The sequence below is a fragment of the Rhipicephalus microplus genome, unplaced genomic scaffold (genome assembly GCF_043290135.1).
Source record: "Rhipicephalus microplus isolate Deutch F79 unplaced genomic scaffold, USDA_Rmic scaffold_15, whole genome shotgun sequence".
Lineage (NCBI taxonomy): Eukaryota > Metazoa > Arthropoda > Arachnida > Ixodida > Ixodidae > Rhipicephalus > Rhipicephalus microplus.
This window is the reverse complement of record NW_027464588.1, coordinates 6,717,071-6,743,963: the sequence shown is the minus strand read 5'-3', so window position 1 is coordinate 6,743,963 and position 26,893 is coordinate 6,717,071. Positions and strand designations below refer to the sequence as shown.

The 26,893-nt window shown below is 44.1% G+C and overlaps 1 protein-coding gene across 1 annotated transcript; it reads left to right on the top strand.

Annotated features, from left to right (window-relative positions):
* Positions 1-818: 818 nt before the first annotated feature.
* LOC142784594 (uncharacterized) lies at positions 819-22,379 on the top strand. The gene is made up of 3 exons (XM_075883016.1): positions 819-982; positions 4,262-4,403; positions 22,191-22,379. Exons 1-3 carry the CDS (start codon positions 864-866, stop codon positions 22,281-22,283), a joined length of 354 nt encoding a protein of 117 aa, XP_075739131.1. The 5' UTR covers positions 819-863; the 3' UTR covers positions 22,284-22,379.
* The last annotated feature ends 4,514 nt before the right edge of the window (positions 22,380-26,893 follow it).

Here is a 26,893-nt window from a genome sequence, read left to right as displayed (position 1 = left end):
TTGTCATAGCTGTTTCAATTCTCAAGAAGACACAAAAAGTAAATATTTTGTTCTTTACGTGGAGTAGCTTAACTTGTAGTAAAAACATTAAATATAGGGTTTTTCAGCCTTTACTTCTCTGTAATGAATGAGTGCTGTTAGATGCACAATTTGTTAAGTGGGCGGGGCTGTAGCTTATCTCAAAGGATGAAGAGTTATTTGTAGTGAAGCAATGACTGAAAGTAAAAACTTACCACATTGTTCTATTTATAAGTGTTTTACTTGGCGTACCTAAATAAAGTACAAAGAAAGATATAACTTAATGGTCGTTCTAAAACATAACCTGGCATGGCAGCTGCATTGTGAATTTGAGTGAAACAGACACAAAGATAAAAACTGCCTGTTCGCAGTGGTTATCCGGCCTTTATAGACAGTGGCTTCTGTTAACCCATATGTTTTGCTGCGCTTTCCACGATCCACACATGCAAACTAGACACTCGTTGAGCAAAGTGGTCGGTCATTGTGCCATTCATTCACTGTCGCGTTTCAAAAAGTGATTAAGCAATAGGAGCAGCTTTAAAAGCCCCCATCTGTATCGGATGAATCTTATTGAGGCAATGGTTCATCACCTGTTCCTTATCCTAGTATGTTATGTATTTTTGTTGTGGACATGTTTTTCACAACCATTTGGTGCAAAGTGAAAAGCAGACTTTTGCATTTCTAATGACTGCATTTTTTATTAGGAGTGCGTTCTCAAACTATGGTGGATAATTAGAAGCTACCAAAGCCTTTACATGCGCCATGTTTTCCCGGGCTTTCATTCAGGTGTACAGGACGTCAAAGTGAGCGACGTAAGCATAACAGATGCCCAGATTGGAAAAACAATGAGAGTGAATTTTACGCTCATCATTAGCACACAGCTAGCATCAAACCCGACGCTGAAGATAACAATGAAAAAAAGCAATGGCTTGACAATTCCGTGCCTGAACAATGTTGGCTCATGGTAAGTACTCCTTTGTTGTTTGTTTACTTGGACCGTTCTAAGTTAATAGACTGTTACAGTGGCGATATTGAGATTTGATTGGTTAGCGAATCAAATCAAATCGGTCACCTCGGCATTGTGACTTGAAGTGTGTGTAGGAATAGTGGTGTAAGACCTACTGAATTGGTGTCTCAGAACTATTTTATGACACAGTGGCGCAGACCACCGGAAGATGAATATGCAGGACACATCGCTGAGTATTGTCTTCATTTCCTTGTCTGCGCTGTTTTGTCATAAAGTAGTGCTAAGACACAAATTCAATGATTTCTACATGTCATTAGTTCATTTCGACCCCAATGTTCATAATGATACTTGCCCTCCTAAGCACCGTCGTGTACTACCTTACAATTACGACGCTGAAATTTAGAAACGAAACGCTGTAATATATGGTATAAAACGTAAACGTTGTGCTTAGTTGTAGTGAGGCCAAGAATATACGATAGGATGAAAAACGATGTCAACATCGCTAAGACAAGGGCCCAAATAAGTCAATCATCGAAATACGCTTAATGCAGCTTCCACAATAAAACATGACATCATCGTATTCTTGTTATAAAGCAATTGAATTGACAAATAAATGAAATAATTTACTGCTGCGAAATAAGGCAGTTATGATTTCAACCAAAAGCTGCATATCCATTCTGAAAAGTGTAAATGCACTCATCATAGCCTGAACATGTATTTGGCCTTAATCTTGAGCGTAAAGTCGCAAGTCATATGCATGACTGTCAAGAAGATTTAGCATGTCAAGAAAAAAATTCTCCCACCTCTCCGAAGAGAATTGTGAGGAAATGAGAAAACGTTTTTTTGCGCTGAGAGAGGGTACCGCTGTCGTCAGACATTCGCCTTCACTGACTTCTGCCATCGCCTTAAGGAGCAGCGAGACAGCAAACGGTCGAGAGTGACTTTAGTAAAACTTGCGGTTGATCCAGATGGTGCATGTCTGGATTAAATGGTCAACTTAGCGCCAAACTCACAACCCCACAGGGGAATCGGCGTGGTTATGGATTTGGCGCTAAGTTGACTATTTAATCCAGTCGAGAGTGAGGTGCCCACTTGACTTCATTTGACGGGAAAGTGGGGCGCAGGGAGGAGAGAGAGCGAACGGTGAGAGAAGGAGAGGCGAAGCACTGCACCTGTCACTATACCTGATGGTCGTAATGTCATCATCTTATGAACACAAACGCTACACAAACGCTAGCAGCACAAACGCAACAAACGTGTTTCAAAGGCACTGCATTGAGGAGGTGGAAAGTCACGCTCAAGTCAAGAAGTTGGGGGCTCCTGCTGCTAGGGGCGAGCGTAAACGCACACGCCCGCAGCTGTTGCTGACAGCTGCCGACGCCGAAGCGTGACATGGCGGGGGATTGGGTTGGTTGCTAGGGACGCGTGCGCCCGCAGCTGTTGCTATGGGAGAGGGCGGTGGACGGATCCCAATGGACGCCTGATATAGCCCGACTAATAAAGGCATTCACATTAAAAAAAAACCGGCAGATGACATTCACTACGGTTATCAATGTTATGTGAAACAGCGAATATTAGCCAACACAAGCTCGAACTTACAGTTAGCCGACACTAACCAGTAATTAGCTAACCAGCAGTTAGCGAAAACTAAGAAGCTGTAGCCAACACTAGCCGAGAGGTATCTAATATTTAGAGACAATTATTCACCAATAATGGGAGCTACTGGTGCCCAAATGTTATTAAAGCCTAACACAAGTAACAGTACTCAACAACGGGCGTCATTTCATCACATTAGTCAGCGAGAGAAAGACTAGATGAACGACACGGACAGGCAACACTATCTAATGCAAGTCAAGAGTCATATAAGTTAGCGAGAAACACTACTGCAGCCAACAGTTAGCAAACATTATCAAGTGATAACCAGTGATAACCACGACTGCTTCCCACAATAGACACGCATAGGGCCACACACGCTGACAGCGGACTCCCCACAAGCCAATGTTATGCGAAACTATACATCACTAAGCACCATCAGACAGAACCATCAGACGTTTGCTTAACTAGTGTTAGTATTGCGTGAGTAATTGTGGTACGTGTCATAGCTTGCAAGTCTTGTCTTTGTGCGTTATAATGCATATTGATATACAACATCAAACAAAAGGGCTGCAAAAGAAACCGTTTTGCTATTCATGAAAAAGGTAACATTTACGAGCGCGCCTTTGTCATGTATGCATGCACATTCTGATGAGCAGCTTGGCGAAGTTCTTCGAGGAAAGCCGTTTATGTTATTTGCGTATTCGTATCATTCTGTAGCCGACATTACTGACGTGCGATTACTGACCAAAATGAATAGAAGAAATGTCTAAGGCTTGTTGCGTTATTTATTTGACACAAGCTTAATGAAAATCGCCAGAAAGTCAGGGCAAAGAAGGTAGCGAGGATGATAATTGTCCCGAAGTGTAGCGTAGAAATTGTGATCATAGACGCGACGAAAGTAGAAAGAACAAATAGACAGATTGACGCCGGCAGAAACTGAAGGTTGCTGCTTCGGTCACTGCCAGCAACAGTTGTTTGGCTCTCAATCGCTACAGCGTGTTCAAAGCACCCTATCAATGCTCCTTGTACATTATTTCATTTTACTCTCATCTAGATTGCATTGAAACGATATCATGACCTGGCATTGATGTTGCTCACGCATTTACGCACATGATGCACATTCTCGCATGTATCGAGGTAAAGTACTTCAACGGCACGGGGATGACATCTTGCCATCACATGACGTACGTAACTATAGCGTATCATAAACCCTGTGTCGTGAAGTAATATGCGAGGTCGTCACACATTGATCTCATAATGTGCAAGTTGCGGTAAGACTATGCGGTGCCCAGGAATCCTTAAGTGAAAAAGTCTATAAATGGACAATGTCCGTTTGTCGGAAGAGTGACTGGAGATACGCCAAAATGGATGGGTTACTTTTAAAAGAAGCACTATATGTACATTCCATTAAAAATTTAACAAGTCTTCAGTTCGACAATATTCCAGAACACTTGGCCCTCATCTGTGTGACTACACCGTGATAATTATTTGATATTCAGTGGCATAACAAATGAGTGAGTAGCACAGTGATTTCTGTTTCAACGCGAAATATGCTTGCAGGCTTGGAGAGTTAATGTTAGGGGAAGCTTAACCATGGCACACCTTGTGAAAAATGGGTGCTCCAGCACTCGCGGTTTCATCAAAAATGCCTCACACGCTCACAATTTTGTTTCACTTCAGCACGTACAAACTCTGCAGAGGAACGACAAGCGTTGAACAACAGCTGGATGTGTTGTGGAATAACCAGTGTCCCATCAACCCAATTACGGTGCAACAATCAATAGAAGCCCAACTTGACCCACTGATACAACTCGTTATTGGGGTAAGTACTCAACAGGTGATAAAACGAGTTCGTTTAAGCTTTGAAACATCAATACAAAAAGCGCGCGACGCTTAAGTAACGAAAGTCGTTGAAGGAACAGTTAAGCTTTTATGATTTATACAGACTGCGGGTGAAACGCTCTCAGAAACTCTCTTATCATTGTGGGATCGCACTCTACAACTTAATGTTGGGCACTATAACTGGTATGGTTACATACCTTTTTTGGTTATTTAGGTGCGGAGCCTTTAAAAAGCTGTCGATTTCATAGTCTTTCAGCGCACTTTGAACTTGAAAAGACACAACAGAGTGAAGAGACTTACACTAGCAGCCAAAGAGGTCCACTCTACCCCTGGCTTAGTGGGAACGAAGGCTCCATCTGCCGTGACGAACCAACTTTGCGTAAACAACGCTCGGTAGAGCGACTGTCCGTCGCTTCAACAGATGCCATTGACACTTCCCGTCAAAAGGTACAAACAGCGCCAAAGGAGTGACGAGAGTGTCTCAACCGCTCAAAAAAAAAAAGACAAAACTTTGATCACAGAGCCCCGCAAAGGTTCTAGGCGCGTAAAACTTCAGACAACTAACATAAGAGACAAGGACTGCGCTCGTCCTTGTCTCTTATGTTAGTTGTCTGAAGTTTTACGCGCCTAGAAGTTTTATATGGATTACCAACTAGCCCAATCCCACACTTTACCCCGCAAAGGCCCTGTAAATGGTCATTATTTTCTATCATGCATAAATCACTCTTTTTTGTACACACAGTACTATTTTACGCTCAATATGGAAACAAAAATTATACTATGGAAGGTCAGAGGACTGCTTAGAATTCTCGATGATGTACAAAAACTCTACACAAATATTCACGCAAAGTGCAGTGTGTACAAAATACACACCTTAAAAACACCATTTTTCTACGTCAGTATGATATATTTCGAAAGGACAAAGATGGTGCTATGGCGTCATACAACGGCGTAGGCAACTTTTAATAAAACACATTGGGAATAGTTTCATAAGATTACTCTCTTGAAATGGACCTACATATGAAGCTTAAGTGTAAAGAAAACTGTAGAGTATTTTACATCCTTTCTGACTGACGCTGCAACTGAACCCATTCCGCAAACATCTAGACTGTCTGGCAAATGACGTGTCCCATGAAGGAACAATGAATGTCGAAATGGGCACAGGAAGCAAAATTTGGCGACACTAGGGTGCCTTCATGTGCGCGCTTCTCAGTTAAAAAAAACGAAGACGCGCGCACATGAAGGTTCCCTAGCCGACGCACGCTCATTGCGCATTCGCGCTGGAAATGCGGAGAACCCAATTGTAGTTCTCGCGAGATGCCCATTGCCAGCGACAAGTGGTAGATATAAATCGCTTGCCGTTTGAACCTTGAAGAAGGCTCAAACGGCAAGAAGGCTCCTTCCTGGCTCAACGCTGCCGCGCACTCACAATTCAGAGGTCGTGGTTCGGTTTTGTGTGCCGGAGTCTGCTTCAGGATTATTTTTTCTTATATATATATATATATATATATATATATATATATATATATATATATATATATATATAGCTGTATATACATATATAGTGAATGACGACGACACCAACTTCAGCGGCAAAATCCAGTAAAGAGAATCCATATAATAGCTATAGCAATACCAAAAATCAATGCATATGCACGGAGTGCATGATGGTGAGTGGTGTGAAGTATCTGACAGTCCGTCCTTGCCCCTGTCCGTCTGTTCGTTTTTGCTTCCGTCCGTCTAGCCGTGTGTCTGTCCGTCCGTCCGTGCGCCTGTCCCTGGATCTGTCCGTCCATCTGTCCGTGGATAAATTTGCGCATGCGTCCATCCATACTTCCGTGCATCTCTCTGTCTGTCCATCCGTCCGTGCGTCTTTCCATCTGTCCGTTCATCTAGTGAACCCTCCAAGTACCACCATTTCGCATCTTTTAGATGCGGAGCATCTAATACTCGAGGCTTGTAGTGCGGCGCCGTCCGCAAGCTTCCTCCTCCTTCTTCCACCATCTGTGCATCCCTTCCTCCTCTACACACCGCGCTCGCTTCACACTTCACTCCTCCACCATCTGTGCAGCCTTCCTCCTCTACACACCGCGTGCGCTTCTCCTCTTCACGAACATTCGCTAGCTGTATAATGTAGCGCGCATGCGCCGTCACGCTTCGAGAACATCGGCAGCTGACGCGCGCGCATGCGCCGTCGCGCTTCGAGAACATCGGCAGCCGACGCGCGCGCATGCGCCGTTGCGCTTCTCCCCCTTCTCGAACATTCGACAGCTGACGCGCGCATGCACCGTCACCCACCATCTGTGCCGCGCGCGCTTCTCCCCTTCGAGAACATTCTACAATTCTCCTGATTCTCTAGTGGACGCGCATGCGCCGTCGCGCTTCGAGAACATTCAACAGCTGACAGTGCATGCGCCGTCGCGCTGTATATATACTCAAGGTCGGCGCTCGCTCGCTCAGTTGCCGCTCATCGGTTGGTTTGTACGGCGCGTCGACGTCCAAGGTCGCGGTGAAATGAATTCCAACGAATCCACAAACACAATGATCGACGTCCCTTCGACCAGCGCCGCCCTTTCGCATACGTGTGTACGTGTTCACTCATTTAACACCCCCTCCTACAACCACGTTAACCAATTTAGCCATCGACCCAAGTAAGTCGCAATTTAACACCCCATTTCCAACCACGTTAACCAATTGAGCCATCGACCCAAGTAAGTCGCACTTTAACACCCCGTTAACCAATTATATGCTCCGCATCCTCCTCAGTGTTCCCCCGAGGGAAGCTGCGGGCAATTTTTCATCATATATTGATCAAATAGTAGTTCATCCATCCAGCGGACATTTCAAGCCCAAAACGAGAGGTGGCACGGCCGGACTAGAGAAGCGGCACGCACGCAGTCTCTTAAGGCCTGCGCTTCGTATCTAGTATCCACCATTTACCGCCGCTAGTTCATGACGATGCGGCCTAACCCTTGCTAAAGCTTGCTAACACCAAAGAGATTACACCCAACAAGTTTGTGGCAATCTTTAGTGTTCAAAGTGCGTCCTTGTGTTGCTATTTTTTTCCAGTAAGCATCAAATTTAAGGCAAATGTTATTGAAGGTTAAGTCACGGATACTCATCTCTGTAGCTTATTTCATAAGAAACAACTATCTTTTTATTTATGATTGACGTGCGCGGGTTCCCTCCTCAATTCAAAAGAGTGCTCGCATGCCGCTGCTCTAGTTCGGCCGCGGAGGTGACTACCGACTACTACTACTACAACTACAACTTCTACTACTCCTACTCCTACTACCACTACTACTACTACGATGACGACGATTACAACGACGATGACTACTACTACTACTACTACTACTACTACTACTACTACTACTACTACTACTACTACTACTACTACTATTACTACGACTACTACTACATACATCGGAGACGCACGACCCATGTCTTGAGGAGCTCCGTCCGTAAAACACATGGCAGTGTGTTCAGATATAGCGGTTAACGATTTAGAATACTTGGTACTCTGCTATGGGAGGGCACAGAACCGTCCCGTGGGCCTTAAAACGGCATTATCACGCTTATTATTTGTTTAAAAAATTTATTGTCACAGACGTCAATAAAATTTCGACAGAAATTTTTTACTTAGACATACAATAACGATGATGACAAGACACACTTCATTTACATGAACGTGGATATGAAATGACGTGGAAATAACATGTACATTGGATCGTTCACAAAAACACAGCCACACAAAAATGTCAGAAAAGGACAAATACACGTATGACTATTTTAAGGTAAAACAAGACGCATAAGTAAAACATGAATATGTAGATTTTGCGTATTTACTTGTTGGCATGTCATTTCTGCCCTCGCATCGACACTCAGCATACCAATACCATGCCGGCTGAAAGAAAAGTTTCACTCATCTGTCACAGACTGGCACAAAAGGGCAAGACCAGTGCCGAAGGAATTCCTCTTTACCGAGGAAGAAGAGCTCCTCCGACCTAACAGACAGCAGCTCCGAGTACGATCACTCTAGGATCAGGAAGAGCGCGCGGCGGCGCCAGTCGGGTGCAACCGCCGCGCAGTGGTTGTGCCAGAGGCAGAAAGAACCAGCAACAGTGAGACGACAAGCGATGTGGCCTGAAGGACAACGCCTAGAAGACACGAAGCGTTTACTCTCAGGCAGTGAAATCCAGCATGTACGGCTCACCAGAAAACACGAACAAAGACACAATGCCTCAGAAAATGATTATTTGTTTACCCGAAGGGAGCAGTTTGGGCATGTTGCTGACTGGACCATTCTCCGCCTTTCGAGGTGGTTGAGGGTGGGAAGCACACCCCATCCCAGGCACCACATGAAGTCTCGGAAGTGTCCAGGCAGGAAAAAAAAATGGCAGATCCCACGTACAGTGGGAATCGATGATATGCGAGACGAATAAGAAAGGTGGATATGTCCCTCTAAAGCACTGCGCCATGGTGGCGAAACAAACTACCACCACTACGATGGGTGGGTGATATGAAGTGGAAACGACTTAAGATCAGCACAACGTATGAGGTAGAGGAAAATGATGAGGTACATGATGTCCCAAACGAGCGCTCAAAGAAAGGGCGCACGGCCGAATTCTGGCGACCAAGCGCCAGAGAGGTGCCTCAAGGTCAACGATACAGAAGAAAAAAAACAAGCATCCAAAGACTCCCCGGGCGCGCTGTCTCTTCCCCCGCTCGGAAGCGTAGTTTTGCCCGAAAACCTCCTCATATCAGCGGCCAAGCAAGCCCTCGAAGGTTCTCGAAAGAAAGGGGCGTGGTGGTGCATAGTTGCGTCACGTGTCGCAGACGGCCCTCGAAACGTCTCGCTCTTTCCCCAGCCTTGGCTGTGCATCGTGCCGACGAAACGATCAGAATTTTCTGGAATCTAGTGCGAAAGGTATTTAAGCGAGCAGCTGAGAAGGGAGATCAGGAGAAGAAGGAAGTTTGCGCCAGGGTGCGTAGGGTGTTCCGCCTTGTCGGTGAAGGCTTCTGTCCTCAGTGACAAAGCAGGTAATGAAAAGGATTTCCACCTGAGAGATGAAGACTCGTGCTACAAGCAGAAGAGTGTGTTTACCGCCAGCGAGCGAAGACGCGTTGCAATAGCGGTGCGTGAGGAGCCGATGTGTTACCGGCGAAGAAGTTTGGTGCTTGGAGAGCGGCCAATTGAAGACATGAGGTTTCCTGGAAGAGAAACTTCGGGGGCAGTGGAACGACAACAGCGCTGGACTTTGAGTGAGTAATTCTTGGAAGAGTATCATTCAGACTTTGTTCCAAGGACTTTGGGCTGAATAAGTTTTCGAACTCTTTATTCTTTAGGGGTCTTGGTTGTTCGATGCATGTGATTGCATTGTAGCGCGTATGGTTGTTTGTGTCCGTTGTTTCGACTGTGCCTGATTGTAGTGTGTAGTACGTTGTTTGATTGTTGAAATACTGTATTCAACTATTGTCGAGTGTGCATATTTGTGTATTGTGTGATCTGAATATTTGAGAATATAATTTTCTTTTGTTAATCAACTCTCGGCTCTGATTTGTTCTTTAGACCACAGCTGGCGTCTGCTGGCGCGCCAAATAGGACCGCTTCTACAATGTCTGCGCTCTCGTGAAGCAGTTCGGGGGGCCGATACTTCGGCCCTTGGAATTAGCTTGGCGATCGTCTCCCTTATTAACGGGACCTGTGACACATGACTTCCGCGTCATGATTATCATGTTTGGATGTCTTGTTTACCTCCATCTATTCACGTCACGGGATATGAAATTTAGTATAGGTGAAGCTAGCGAAACGGCCGCGAGCACGCTATTTGTGTGCACGCGTTGTCATGTTCTTACATGACACGCGTGTCAGGATTATCACTGCACCTGTCATATATTTCGACATCCATTTACGTCACGTAACACCAAATTTGGTATATGTGTAGCTAGCATAACGACCGCGAGCGTCATGGAGGGCTCAATGTACTCGTGTGTAGCGCTGACATGAGCGCACGCTGGGCATAGTGACGCTATGTTAGCAAAACGCGACAACATTACAGTCCGACGCCAGGCGTGACCAGCGCAACCAACGTTCGTCGCCGCTGCACGACGACAACCGGTGGGAAATTCGGGCCGATGCGTTACCTAGACAACCCTGAGTCTCCCTCTTTTCGTGACTGAGGGACGCCGGACGCACTAAAGCGCGCATGCGTCAAAGCATTGCAGCGCGGCACACGCCTGCGAGTATATGGCAAAACTGGCGCCTGTCGTTACAATGCCAGAGTGACGCGACGAAATGAACACCAGTGAGCACGCGCACCACCTGACGTCGAAATGTATTGACACCTTGACTGTGGCATGTAGTCATGTATCTGATGACACGCATCCTATGATTATCATGTTGCCACCAGTGACATACCTTCGTCATCCATTGACGTCACCTAATACCAAATTTGGAATATGTAAAACAAGCGAAATGGCCGCGAGCGCATCATGAGTGTGGCATGTAGTCATGTTGTTACGTGACACGCATGTCGTGATTATCATATTTGGATGTGTCATTTACTTATGTCGTCCATTCGCATTACGTAATACCAAGTTTGTACGTGTGAAGCTAGCGAAACGGCCATTAGCGCATCATGGTTGTAGCATGTAGTCTTGTTGTTACATGACACGCATGTCATGATTTTCATCTTAGGGTTGGTCGCTTGTGTTCGTCTTGAAATGATGCCATACCATACCAGTTTTGCGACAGAGTATTTGAACGAAAGCACCGCAAGAGCTGCAGCACCATGAAATGTAAATCATGACATTCATGACCTACATGTCATGATTTTTATTTCATGACTAGTAAAATATGTTCTTCATCAGTCATGTTATGCCACACCAAGTTTGGTATCGATAGCATTATTTAAACGGCTAGGAGAGCTAAAAGTCGTAGGTGGCTAGATAGATAAATAAATAAATAGACAGATAGATAGATAAATAGATAGATAGATAGATAGATACGGTCAAAGTCGCCGAAGTTCACTAAGAAATGCTTCGCATTTAAAAAAAGCCGTTAACGTGCTCCTGGACACCCGACCAGAGCGGCACGGTGGGCTGGGGGAACCAACGGAAACAATAAAGTAGCAGCTGTCTCAGCTATATGATTGTTCAACGCATCTGTGCCAGGTCATGTCGAATGGACATGACGAAAAAATGCAACATTTGTTGCATAAAACGAAGGAAGTGTTATGGACTGTGACCCCCTTTAAAGGTGCACCATAGGCATGAAATGCCGAAAGTGAGTACCTAGAAAGAAATATGCAAGCGTTCGTGCGGGAAATTCTTAGGCGCAAAAGGAAGCGATGTGCCAGCAGCCGACAGCATATGGACACTGAAAGCAAAGCAAAGCCTCCCTGAGAACGCTGCTGTCCCATTGCCGCACAACAGACCAACTCAGTGCCACCTGACGAAAAAAATTGGCAAATCCCACGTACTGTCTGAATCAATGATATGTGAAGCATGAAGGAGGAAGCTTGATATGTCACTTTAAAATTAGCACAACGCTGCGAGGCTGAGTTGAACTATTACGTACATGATTTTCATATCATGATTATCATGTTTAGACGTGTCGTGTACCTTCGTTATCTATTCACGTCTCTTGATACAAAATTTGGTATATGTGGAGCTAGAGAAGCGGCCGCGATTCCATTATGAGCGTGGTAGATTGTCATGTTCTTACATGACTCACATCTGATGATTATCACGTTTGCACTAGTCACATACCTTCGTAGTCCATTCAGGTCCCGTAATACCAAATTTGGTATATGTGAAGCAAGCGAAAGGGCGGCGAGTGCATCATGAAGAGCCCAATATACTCCGACGTATCTTACACACGCGTGCACGCTGGGCGCAGCGATGCTATGCTAGCAAAACGCGAGCACTTTATAGTCGGACGCCAAGCGCGACCTGCACGACCAGCGTTCGTTGGCGCGGCCCGGCAGCAACCAGTGCGAAATTCAAGATGCTGCATGTTGCGCCGACGACGTTACCCAGACAGCACCACGTCTGCCTCTTTTCGTGGTGGAGGGACGCCGGGCGCGCTCGAACGCTTATGCGTCATGACAACGCAGCCCAGCGCGCGCCTGCGATATATGGCAGGCAGATCGGCGCCTGGCGTGGCATCGCTGGCATGACCCGATGAAACTAATGCAGGACGCACGCGCGCCGGGTCACGTCAAAGTGTATTGGCGCCTTAGAAGTGTGGCATATAGTCATGCTGTTACTGGACACGCATGCTAATATTATCATGTTTTGACATGTCACTTACGTATGTCGTTCATAATGGCCATGCAATAGCGAATTCGGTACGTGTGAAGCTATAGCGAAACAGCCGCTAGTGCATCGTGAGCGTAGCATGTAGTCAGGTTGTTACATGATACGCATCTCGTTATTATCATATTTGCGGCAGCCACATACCTTCGTCATCCATTCACGTCCCGTAATATCAAATTTGGTATATGTGAAGCCAGCGAAACGGCCGCAAGTACATCATAAGCGTGGCTTGTAGTCATGTTTTCATGACACGCATCTCATAATTTTTATGTTACGGTCTGTTGCTTATGTTCGCCATGCAGTCATGTCACACTATACGAGTTTTGCTACATGTCCTGTGTACGAAACCACCGCAAGAGCAGCAGTACCATAAAATGTAAATAATGCCATTCGTGAAGTACCTGTAATGATTTTCATGTCATGAGTATTCACTTATGTTCGTCATATAGTCATGTTAAGCCATACCGATTTTGGTATTGATACCGTTATCGAAACGGCCAGATGAGCTAAACGTCGTAGGCGGCTAGATAGATAGATACGCTAAAAGTCGCTGATGTTGGTGTGTTTAGAAAAAGTTGGTAACGATTTAGAGTAGTGTACTCTGGGAGAGTCGGTGATGCGCGTGTGTTTAGAAAAAGATGTTTACCGATTTTGAGTACTACATACACAAATATTGGGAGAGCACTGAGCCATCCAGATAATGTATTGGGGGGGGGGGGGGTTAGAAAAAGGGGGTAACGATTTAGAGCACAGGGTACCCTACTATGGGAGTCTTTACAATGTATTGGGGGGGGGTTAGAAAAAGGGGGTAACGATTTAGAGCACAGGGTACCCTACTATGGGAGTCTTTACGCAGAACCCTTGAATAATATAGCTGTGTTTAGAAAAAGTTTTTAACGATTTAGGGTATGAGGCACTCTACTATGAGAGAGCATAATGCCGTCCCCGAACATAATGCTTTACTTCTTAGAGGAAATCACACGCAAAAATACAGCATGACGTTCTCTGACGACGATGTACTACTGATGAAACAAAATATTGAGACATCAAACTTAGTACTTACTTTTTTCAGCAGTACTAATAGTGCATGTTTTTCGGACAACCTTTTGGAAAGTGTGTCCTTTCAATCAAATGAGTTGTGATTTATAGAAATTAAACAAAAATGTTTTTCGCCGAAAGCATATGAAACTTTATTTGTGGTTCATAATTATAACTGAATAGTAATAAAAGTTTTGCATATCCCACGTATGCTCATTGCCAATGAGAAAGAAGACAATGAGAAACCCGCGCCTAAGAAGCGAGCCACAATTCCACGTGAACAAATGCCTACGATGGCAAAGTTAACGAAATGCTCACAGCACTCAGCGACTGCTTGGGGCAGATAAGCGAAAAACTTACGCCATTTCAGTCAGATATTGTAGCTATGGATCAGCGCACCAGCCAGCGAATTCTCCAGATTGAAGCATACCTGAACGATACGGTGGTTCCAGCTCTGGCTCCCACGGCTCCTAAACCTATTGTTAAGTGCATAAAGTCTAACAGTCTTACTGAAATCAATAATCAATCCCAGTCGAAGCATGACGGCAGCATAAACTAAAAAATTTAAAATGTGACAATGAAATTACTTGCTGGGGCTACTCACAAAAAAGGCACCCCTGCAGCAATTTATTTGATCTCACCCCGAGAAACCACAGGTTATCATACTCCAAGAAACGCTCATCCTCATCGTCACTTTGCCCGGACATTTTACGGAGGTAAAGAATGTCGATTGCGGGAGGGGTATCATGCCCTAGTTTATAGAAGTCCTACATACGTCAGCCCCAATCTGAAGAACACAGGTTGCAAAATTGAACACATCTTGACGAAAATCATTCCAGACTTTTCGATTTACAATCGGGAAAGCATATTTATTCTCAATTTCTACAGCAGTCCGAAGAAAATAAAGCAAAGATTCATGTCCCTATTTACCAAAGCCGTCAAAATTGTTCGAGATTCTTCGCTAATTGTTGCTGGAGATTTCAAAGCTCCCTACCACAAATAGGGTTACCACTACAACAAAAAAAAAGACAAGAGGCTATGGCTAGAAGCGACAGACCTTGAGTTAACACTCATCACAGACCTATCAGTGCCGAGTAGATGCAATCCATCGACATGTCGAGACACAACTCCGGACCTCACTTTAGTTCTCACCGCTACGGAGCCCAAATGGGATAACTAAAACCATGGCTTTGGTAGTGACCAGAACATATCAAAAATGACCAAAGCATCGGGCAAAGGAGACTACGCAAATTTCGGGTCACAGACTGGGAAGAATTCCATAAAATCAGAAAGGAAAGGAGGATTCAAGAAGTGAACCTGGAAGTATGGACTTCACAGCTGAGTGAGGACATTGGCGCCTCTACTAAAGAGGTGCTAACAGATCTCCCTGTCGAAACAATAAAAGCCGACCCACAGAGTGGGCACCTCCTAGAAGCTAAACAACTCCTACTCAAGTAATGAAAGGGCCAGAGGCTAAACCATAGGCTGTGAAAGAAAATTGCAGAGACCAATCGAGCGAAAGAAGAGCACTGCAAATCCTTTTCCAAGCAACACTGGGATAATGTTTACTACCCCATAGATGATCAGATGAGAAAAAGAACCTGGAATCTACTTAAACACCTATTAGTCGAAACCAACACAAAATAAAATCAGCGCAACACGTTAAGCAATATTTTGCACGTGGTACAGAAGGGTTAATCAAAGGCAGCATTGATTGCGCCGCTAGTGAATATGTAACTATTCGTCAAGGACACAGAGCTGCCCCACCCTCCTCGATAAGGCTACACAGGCCCAAGTTTTCCCATTTTAGATGCTGAATTCGCGTTTGCAAATGTGAGAGTGGCTTTATACGACCTCGACAGAAGATGTGGCGCGGGACCCGACAGGATAACAAACAAGATGATGCGCGATCCAGAAGACGATTCTACAGAATATTTAACGCAATTAATCTTTGAGATGAGAGATAAAGCTGAAGTTTTTAGCAAATGGAAGGCCACTAAGACTATTTTAATTTAAAAACCGGACAAGCCTTCTGGCCTTCAGAATCTATGACCAATTTAAATCACATCGTGCGTGGGAAAGGTTGCTGAACATGCGATACAAAATAGATTATCTAGGTAACTGGAAGAGCCCGACGTTTACCCTCGCAAGACAATATGCTTCAAACATAGTCTTTCCACGCAAAATTCCATGCTCGTACTGAAGAACGAAATAATCAGTCACAAGACAAGGAACACGTGAGCAATACTGTGTCTAGACATGGAGAAAGCCTTCGATAACATCCATCATACCTTCATACTCAACACCATTTTGAACCTTAGTTCGGGTAGCAACTTTTATCATAACTTCGAAGCCTCTCTTAGTGAAAAGACGGTAACGCTCATGGCGTCGGACTTAAGATAGGTAAAGTGAAGCTAAAAATCCAGGGCACACCCCAAGGAGCGCTCACATTGCCTACCCTTTTCAATATCTCTATAATAGGTCTCGCGAGGACACTCGAAGACTTCGAAGGCATTGGGCACAGTATTTACGCAGATTACGTCACGATATGGTCTATTAGAAGCACTGAAGGAGAAATAGAAGAAAAATTACAAGAAGCTGTAAACGTTCCGAAAGAGTACTCCATTCCCACGGGACTTCAATGCTTACCCAAGAAGTCTGAACTCCGAGAGGAGGCCGCAAACCCGGGGGTGTATTGAAACAGAGGACAACGATATAACGCTCTAAAGCCCCGCCGCGGTGGTCTAGTGTCTAAGGTGCTCGGCTGCTGATCCGCAGGTCGCGGTATTGAATCCCGGCTGCGGCGGCAGCATTTCCGATGGAGGCGAAAACGTTGTGGGCCCGTGTGCTCAGATTTGGGTGCACGTTAAAGAACCCCATTTGGTCAAAATTTCCCGAGCCCTCCACTACGGCGTCTCTCATAATCATTTGGTGGTTTTGGGACGTTAAACACCACATGTCAATCAATAACGCTCTACACTATGAGCGCAAGCGTCATTACAAGGGTGGATTGCATCCGGGTCCTAAGCTTGCTGATAGAAGCAAATGGCTCCAATAACCAAACTATTCAGCGTATCGCTTAGAAAGTGTACAACGCAATCAGGCTCATCAAAATAGTTATTAACTGCCAACAAGGGCTTGGAGAAGACAATGTCGTAAGACTAGTTACTCACTTGTGTTGTGCCACTTCGCCTACGTAGCAGTCATGCACGAGCAGCAGAGATCCGAAAGAGACAAACTTAATACATTGCTGAGGAAAACATTCAACGCAGCTCTTAGGCTACCTATGTACACCGAAACTGAAAAATTCATGCAGCTTGAGATGAACAACACATTGAAGAAAATCGCCGAGGCACAAGAGAGAGCCCAGTTTGACTCAACCCAAGCAGGAAGGCACATGCTCAAACGAATCAGTACACCAGTTACAGCGATATATGACCACCACAAAGAAATACCCAACGAACGAAAACACAATATTACAGCTATGCCTGTTCTGAAGAATGTTCACCCTAGTCATAATGTGAGCTGAAGGTAAGTCAGAGCAAAAGCTCTGCTAGCAAATGCTGAAAGTGAGCCTGAGGAATGCTCGTTCGTCGACGTGGCTTTCGCGTCTAATAAACGAGCTTTCACAACTGTACTTGTGAACGGTAAATGTCACCTAGTGAAGTCAGCTTCCAATAGTCTCCACAGAGTGAAAAACTGCCGAGCAAGTAGCCATTTCGATCAAACTTTTAGACCCAAATAGGTCGAGGATTCACAACTCTAGGCCAGCCGTGTGAGCATTTGCCGAAAGTGTAATCTCTAGACAGGCTCTAGCAATGCTCAAGGAAAACGTAATCAAGCCACACACGATTATTTGTTTCCTGCTCACATGGGAGAAATCAACGGTGCTCCTGCGAACCTCAATGAATCTGCCCACAATGCTGCACGAGGACTTGCCAACCATACAGCCACAAGACGAGAAGATGCTGAGGTTTCAGAATGCAAGGAGCACGTACTCTTGTACGATGACCTAACGAATTTTTCTATCGAGGACGCAGGGTCTTCCTCTCTCCACAAAGTAAACTAAACAGAGCTCAAGCTACTACGCTCAGGAGATTACAAAGAAGAACCTATCTCAACGCGCTGTTAATTAACAGGATTTATCCGGAGTTCTGGGTTCTTACAACATGCGATAAATGTCACGACACCATATATCTCGCTCATACGCTGTGGCATTGCTCCACCTTACACATCGACAAGGAAAATATTAAAGAACGGAGAGGCGCAGCTTTGTGTTGTCTTACATTAGAGGAACAAGTACAGGCAGTGCAAAGGGCCCGCGAAGTGGCTGAAAGGCTATGTATGGTTTTTCGGCCCCAACGTGGGAGCGGCCCGCTTCGGGCTAGGACACAAGCACTGCCTATTGAACCTTAATTAGGCTCTTTCATCTATGCATATCCAACGTACCTTAGGAATCAGCGCCATGCGAAGTATACGTATTGAAAGTGACTGTGTTGTAATTTTTTAATCGAGCGAAGTGTTATAAAATCACGCTAAATATTTGTACAAATAATGTACGTGCAGACATATGTTAAATAGTCGCATTTTCGCGGTTGCGTAGTGATACTATTAGCAACATGGGTATTCGCAACACCAAAAGCAGTTAGCTGATATGTAGGGGCTGTGCCAGTCAGGACGGTGGCTCTGGACACTGCCAGATAAATGAGCTTCAGTGGACAGCGCTTCACTACAATTGTCGTTAACTAAACATGACGGCTGTATAACATGAGCTCGTATGCACTGCTTAAAAGATTGGATAGCCAGAACTTCAACCACAATTAAGGTTTCACGAACAATATGGTGCACTTGAAAAGCAGTTCACACGCGTGGCTTGGCTCTGCGGTACTATACTTGATTGCCGCGCCGCGCCTAATGTTGGGGTTTGGTTCTGATGAGACCATGATATTTATTTTACGCGTTCGTTGGGTCAACGCTGCTAATGCCAGCTTTTAGAGGCAGAGCGCCTTAGTGCCGACCGTGGCGTCAATCACGGCCTACAAAACCAAACCAAAACTGACCGCTTGTTTCACAAAGAACAAAAGCATACTAGTAAACAATCGAGTTTATGTGTAATTGTATCAACTATACAGCAATAAAGTACACGATCACCACCGTCATCTGTATGTCGGCCATCCATGCGTCCATCCGTCCGCCAGTGCGTGTTGCCGTGCATGCATCCGTGTATTTGTCTACTTGTCCATCCGTCCCTATGTCCGTCCTTTACATTCGTAGTTCTCTTCACCATAGGCATTACGGATCTTATGACTTATCGCTTCGCCCGCTCGTTGTCATACACTTCACGAAACTGCTCAGACTTTTCTTAATTCTGTCGAGTTAAAATTGCCATGTCGGTTAGCGCCATTTTGGGTTGAAACAGACTACCAATCACCTTGAGTGCATTGCGCTTAACTACAGTTGCGCTATAACACGAATTATTACGGCTGTATCCTAAGAGTACAAATATTTAGTACTTTGTAAAATAAGATAGCCATCACTACATTTTTGATTCACGCTTCACGAACATTAGAGTCTACTCCAAAGCAGTTGCGAAATTTGGAGTGGTTCTGTGTAAGAATACTTGGTTGCCAGGCAGGATGCTGGGGTTTGAATACTGCTGGGACCATGGCATTTATTATCTGGATTCGTCGGTTCAATGCTGCTGATGTCAGCTTTTTTTCACCACTCACGCGTGAAAATTGCGCCTGTCTGTTCTCGGCTTTCCTGAGTTGATATGAACTGTCAACTACTTGAGAACCAGACCCACAAAAAAGTGGTACATACCCACCGCGGGTAAGGGCCACTGTTTGGCGGAAAGTGTTCGACAACGTACACGACGAGATTGTCATATAATTCTTGTCATGACTAGGAGGTCATATTAGTCAAAACATCTTACCCTCGCTTAATAGTAGGGTTTATCCCAATTTAAGGGGATGATCACGAGAGCACCCAGATGTAGGCTGCCAGATAGATAGATAGATAGATAGATAGATAGATAGATAGATAGATAGATAGATAGATAGATAGATAGATAGATAGATAGATAGATAGATAGACGCCAAAAGTGCTTGTAGTGCGGAACAAAATGCGCATAGTAATATTACTTATACCTAGGATCTAAGTCACAAAACCACGATATCACTACGGTGGATGCTGTAGACGTTCAGTATGGCGTAAAGGTAGCGCAAATTAAGATGAGGACAACAAAGTGAACTCCACAAGCGCTTCTCCACAAGCGCTTCTCAGGGAGCGTTCGTGATCATTTTTGACCTTATTGAAAAAGTAAGTGATGCCACCTAAGCAAAGAGCGTAGCCTGTTGTGTGGAGGGGGAGACTGCAAGAGGTGTGTGTTTTGGTTTTTGCCTCCCCCACGATGCACACGCGTAGGTTTGGTCGAGTGTGAAACTTAGATGATGTATAGTTTCTGTTCAAGCAATAAAGCTTTAAGTTCTGAGTAAGCGCTTGTGGTGTTCCGTTTCTTGTCCTCGTCTTTTTCAACGCTACTTTTACGCCGTAAGGCCCTAACCACATGCACGTGATTTCCTCACGACCGCGACAAACAACAGCGACGTGCGACAAGATTTGCTGTCACGGAGACACATTTGTTACCGCTGCTTGTCGCATCGAGCGCTTTACTAGTAAAGATAGATGGTCGGCCGGAAGCCAGCATGGTGATTTCCGGGCACAGGGTGGTGACCCTGGACCTCGCATTGGTTGTGATTTGCTCTCGATGCTTGTTATCCGCTAGTAGTTCAAGTGATGCAAGCTGTCGATTACCTTTTTAACATTCTCAGCTCGCTCGGAGAATGAGAGAGCGGCCATATTTTGTAATGAATTTTGTTATCGAAGGTGTTATTTTATCTCTTGATGGCAGCTTTTGACAATTTTATCACTTGCTACAATGCGAAATCTTCGTGTAAATTGCGTCGTAGCCATCCTAGCATACGCTTCTGGGCCGCCTACTGTGATTAAATAAAAAATTGCTAATAAAGAAGGTCATGAAAAGGTTTTTGTGGCTTTGTTATGTCACAGAAGACAGTAATAAACTAGCATGTTGTCATCAAGCAACATTTAAACTTGTAATTTGCAAGTTTGCCTTGCACAATTGTGATTGCAACCATAAATTTGCAATTTATGAGTAATCACGTCATAGTTTTCATTCAAGCAACAATAACACTTTGTCGGGACATGCGGTTGCAGTCATTGAGATGTGACGGACGGTGCGATGGTGCAAGTTTGCCGCTGGCGCTTCTCGCCGCCCTTTGTCGCTGTCGCTATAAAAACGATTGCATGCGGTTAGGGCCCAATGAAGCAGTACCAACTCACTCGCCTGTCCGTTTTGGTGCACAGACAACCAGAAATTTTCACCATCTGGTGTTTCTGAACGTGCACTGGCATCGCGGAGTGCATGGGCCTCTACCGGTTTGCCTCGATAAAACTCCAACCCCCGGAGCCCATTTTCAACGCATAATCTTTGGGTCAGCAGCGGAATACCATAACCGCTACCTTACCTCGGTGCACTATAAATTATTAGTGTCGCTACAGGAAAGGGAACATCAGTCTAAACGCCATACAATGGTCTCCGTGGTACAGGGTGGCTGTTGAATCTGGCAAGGTGGGCATTAGAAACAAAAACTTTCCAGTCAAATCACTTTTTAGGATACCACCAGAGAGGCCTCCAAAACTCTGAGTTCGTATTACTGAAAAAAAAAGAAACAGGACATTCTGGTTGAGCATAGCAGAAATCTACACTTAACTCCCCCGTATAATATAGCTTAGTTGTTATAGTATGACTTCGCTATGTTAATCACATTAACGCATGATAAATCTCTTATGACGATGTCCACAGATTTATGGGGGTGGAATATGTGTTCCCGTGTATATCTTCAAATAGCCTCAGGAGACTAAATCAATCATCAGTCCACTCGCATTGGAAAGTCAGAATATTACTGCAGGATTTGGTATGCAGTACCTCATATATTTTTGCAATGGTTGTATATTTATTATTTTACCATCTTTCACATTTGACGTTTTAGATATGAATAATTGAAGTTATAATGCTAACAGATAATGTTATTGAATACATTCAATGTAAAAATCACTATCTAGATATCTTGAAGTCAATTACACGGTCAGGGTATATGGGAGGTCATTTCTGGAGGCGTGGTCCTGTATTGTACATCGAACATGGTGTCACTGTTGAAGTCAATTGGTAAAAAGATGGCTTTGAAGCCACGCTACAAAAGTGCAAGTCCACACAAAAAAGAACACAATCTCAAACCTACTCATATTGCTTTGAGCTCTGGTCGCATTCATAATATACATTCATTTGCAGCCTCAGTAACTTTGCGACTTTCTTCTTTTACAGACGGCGCCTACGACAATCACTATTGAGCTTCAAATACGGAACGGTGGAGTGACGGTTGGGTGTCAGTCATTTAAAGTGAATGTGGCCGCTTGATTTTGCCAAGACGAGAAACGCTATAAGGAGAAGCAGCTTCATTGAAACCGATTAGGCAGCTGATTGATCTCTTTTGAATAAAACTGAACAAATAACTGTCCAAGTGTTTGTCACATTATTACAAATGACTGTGTAGGATCCATTAAGGATTAGCAATAGGCTGCAGTTACTACCTGTCGCAATATATATATATATATATACATATGTTATCATGAATACGAGTTAGAGAACTCGTGCCTAACAAAATCTGAGCTGATGCCCCGCCGCGGTGGTCTAGTGGCTAAGGCACTCGGCTGCTGACCCGCAGGGCGCGGGTTCGAATTCCGGCTGCGGCGGCTGCATTTCCGATGGAGGCGGAATTGTTGTAGGCCCGTGTGCTCAGATTTGGGTGCACGTTAAAGAACCCCAGGTGGTCTACATTTCCGGAGCCCTCCACTACGGCGTCTCTCATAATCATAGAGTGGTTTTGGGACGTTAAATCCCACATATCAATCAATCAATCAATCAAAATCCGAGCTGACAGCTAAGATAGATCAGACATTTGATTTCTTAACACTATTGATTATGTTACGTGATTTTTACTTAGCTTACTATACAATGCGAGGGTGCTCAAACTAATGGGTATGCAGAATGTTTGTGAATTTTTTAATTCTTCATATTCAAGCTGATTAATAAGGCGAGAAATCTCAGGTAGCACTTCATACAGTTGCCTAGAACAAGGCAATGTGCAATATAAAAAGCCGAGTTCCTCAAAAGCATGCTTTTACCAGTATAATTTAATGAAAGACATCAGCAGTCATGCATTTTACCATAAAGCTATAGCTAGGTATTCAAAGCTTTTTGAAAGAGGTTCTAACAGTCGCCGCGAGAGAAAAACGGTTATAATAACCTGTTTTTCTTGCACAAACGATTCTCCGTAGCTCAAGAGATCCGATATTACCTGATCCGCATCAGAAGCTTTGCCTCTGCATTCCCTATAAGGCTTTTGTGACTTTCTCTATCATTACTGGTGGCATGTAATCTGGAGTACTGCTAGCTCTTACATAAGGTCGTGGTTGTTCCGGCTACTGCACAGAAGCTGTAAAATTCTTCTGTTACTTTACCTATACCATCCATATCGGCCTTAATGTTGCCTTCCTTGTTCCTTTGTGCATATATGAGCTTGTTTTGTTTTGTCGCTTAGAAGATCTTGGCTCATACCCACAAAGAGGATTGACCACACTGTACCTTATAATGTTTATGGTAATACAATGCTTGTTTAAGATAGCGCAATCAGATAAGAGCAAGATGAATAATCACCTTCATAAATCGATAGTGAAAAGAGCAAAAAGATTTCACAAACCAGAACATAAAAAATTGAAAAAAAGAAGAGGGACAAAGAATTGGATTCATCTGGGCAGTAACAGTAGAAGAGTATCCTTTCAGTTGCCTGAATGAATCTATGTAGCGCTGAGAGAATAGCACTGCAGCCCACACCCAACTGACTGGCTCCAAACGATAAAATGGCGGATGTATTAACTGCCAATCCAAGAATATGAGTCGGCCTCGCAAGAATTATTCAGTAAAGTAGAACAAAAGAGCGGCACGTGAGAAGGAATTGATATGTTGTTTCTGGTTGATTGCAAACTGCACATTGGTTAGTTATTGAAAACCCAGGTTTGTGAAAATAATAATTTCACTGAGAAATTCTATAGCGAAAGCTTGTGAGGGTGACGTCACATTGATGTTAACTGCAAATGCCGAAACTTTTCATACATCTGCTTTTTGCCTATTCAAGTTTCCTCATACCACTTTAACGCCCCCTTTGTTCTTTAGAGCATGTTCAATTATCTTCATGTTATACCTTGTTACATCAAATTTGTTAGAAAAACTTTCCACCCTGTTTACGAAGTGTCTCCTAATGGTGAGGGTAGCACAATCTTGGAAGAATGCTAACTTCCTCTTCATTCCCAGGAAAGGGAATGACAAGGACTGAATAACAACAGGCCGATCAGCTTGCTGTCCATCTTGTACAAACTGCTTACAAAGATAATTGGTAACAAAATTAAGACAATAATACAATTCAATCAACCAAAGGATCAAGCAAGATTTTCATGAGGCCACTTAACACTCAACAACATTTATACCGTCAATCAAGTGATAGAGAAATAGTAAAAATATATCCAACTACTATATATGCCTTCATACATTAGGAGAAGGCATTTGATTCAGTAGCGATATCAGAAGTCATAGAGACACTGTGGAATAAGGGCGTCGACACAGCATATATAAACATTGTGGGAAAAATTTACAGTGGGTCAACTGCCACCAGAGTGTTTCATAAAGAAAGCGACAGAATACCAAGAAAAGAAGCTGTAAGACAAGGGGATACGATGTCCAAAATGCTATTTACAGCGTGCTTACAGGAGATATTCAAAGCCTTAAATGGGAAGAGTTAAGGATAAGAAATAATGAAGAGTACCGCAGCAACCTGCGCCTCGCCGATGACATCCCGATGGAACGGATTGCAATTCATGATTACTGAATTAGAGAAGGGGAGAAGAAAGGTAAGTCACAAAATAATCTGCAGAAAAGGAGAGTGATGTACAGCAACCTCGGAAGGGAACACAGCCTCTAGAGAGGTAGCAGCGCCCCGCTGTGGTGGTCTAGGAGCTAAAGTACTGTGCTGACCCACAGGTCATGGGATTGAATCCCTGCTGCTGTGGCTGGATTTTTGTTGGAGGTGAAATGCTCTAGACCTGTGTGCTCAGATTTCGGTGCACGTTAAAGAACCCCTAGTAGTGAAAATTTCGGAGCCCTTCACTATGGCATCGCTGATAGTGGTTTTGGGACGTTAAACACTGCATGTCAATGGTGATAGGTAGCAGTGCACTTGAAGTTGTAAAAGGGTATGTCTACTTCGGACAAGAAATAACCCCGGTGCTGAAACTCGAGATTAAAGTAGCTAGAAAAATGACAATACGGTGGAGCACATTCGGCAAGCATTCTCAAACCATGAATGATAGATTTTCACTGTCCCTCTAGAGGAAGGTATAAAATACCCGCCGCTTATCAGTGCTTACCTACAGAGCGGAAACGTGGAGGATTACTAGAAGCGTTCAACTTCAGTTAAGGACAACGCAGCGAGCAATGGAAAGAGAAAGGACAGGTGTGACCATAATGGACAGAAAGAGAGCAGACTGGGTCAGGGAACGAACGGTTGTTTAGTACATTATTATCGACATCAACAGGAAGAAATGGTCAAGGGCAGAGAACGTAGCACAAAATCAAGGTAACAGGTGGACATTAGGGATCACAGAATGAATTCTAAGAGAAGACAAGCGGGTGAGGGGGAGACAGAAGGATAGGTCGGCAGATGAGGTTAGGAAGTTTGCGGGTATAAAGTGACAGCAGCGAGCACAAAACCGAGTTGACGGGCATAACATGTGAGAGATGTTTGGCCTGCAGTGGGCGTAGTGAGGCTGCTGCTGCTACTGACCATGATTCGGCGAAAAGGCTTAAATTATTCAAGTTGCAAATGACAACGCATTTTAAAGAAACAAAAAAACATGTAATAGTGCCTACCAACTCATTAAAAAGTTTGGCTTGAATTCTATGCTGTCGTTATTACAGTGATCAGCAGCCGCAGCATCAAAAACAACAGTGGCCTAAATGCAGCCTACGGAAGAAAAACTAACAATACCTCTCGAGCTGTGATGACAATTATGACTCATGGTGATGACGACGATAGCGAACTTTTTCTTGCAATGGTGCTGATGCTGTTCACAAAGCACCATGTTCAAGTTTTCTGACACCTCGCGATAAATGCCAGGTTATCCAGTAAAAATATTGGTTATGTCTGGTACTTTGAAGATTGAATGTGTTGGATACTTTGGAAATTATATGAATGCTTGTGCTATAGCACTTGTGAATTAGTAGTAACGTTTGTACCCAAGAAGCTATCTACAAAGGGTGCTGAGTGTGACCTTAAATTACTGGGCTCAAATGCAGACCACTAAGAAAATCACGACAACCAATGACCGTGTCAGTCTGTCAATATGCTAGCTCAAAGCCCTCAGTATGACAGGATCTAAAGAAAAGCGCCAAAACAATACTGGCCACAGTGTTTAGTTCAGATTTTGAGACGTGTGGCACCCTTACAGATGCACTATTTGACCATTCAAGCAGTACACTATTGTGGTCGCTTCACAAATCTGATAAACGCTTCAGAATCTAATCTCAAAAATACTTCAAGGAATATAGGATAAACCAAAATGATCCCGAACTTGAGTGGTTGCCGCACCAAGTTACACACAAAAAACGACGGGTAAAATCCGGGCAATAGGCGCATGCTGCCGCTGCTCATAACAAGTGATGCGAACACGAAAAATATCTATGCGATACAGCGTGAACGGAGGCCATGTTCTCGTAGGGCGCTAATTACAATGCACTGTATACCGATGTGTCGAATTCACATATAGCGCGGCTCCAAGGCACTAAATACTATATTGACGAAGGTAAAGGAAGTGATGTTTTGTTGTGCCTGAACTTTAGCAATTATTCGTAATTTGTAGGCCATTGAATATTTCATTATCTTGCAGAAAGCCATGTTAAGTTTTGTCATGAAAAGA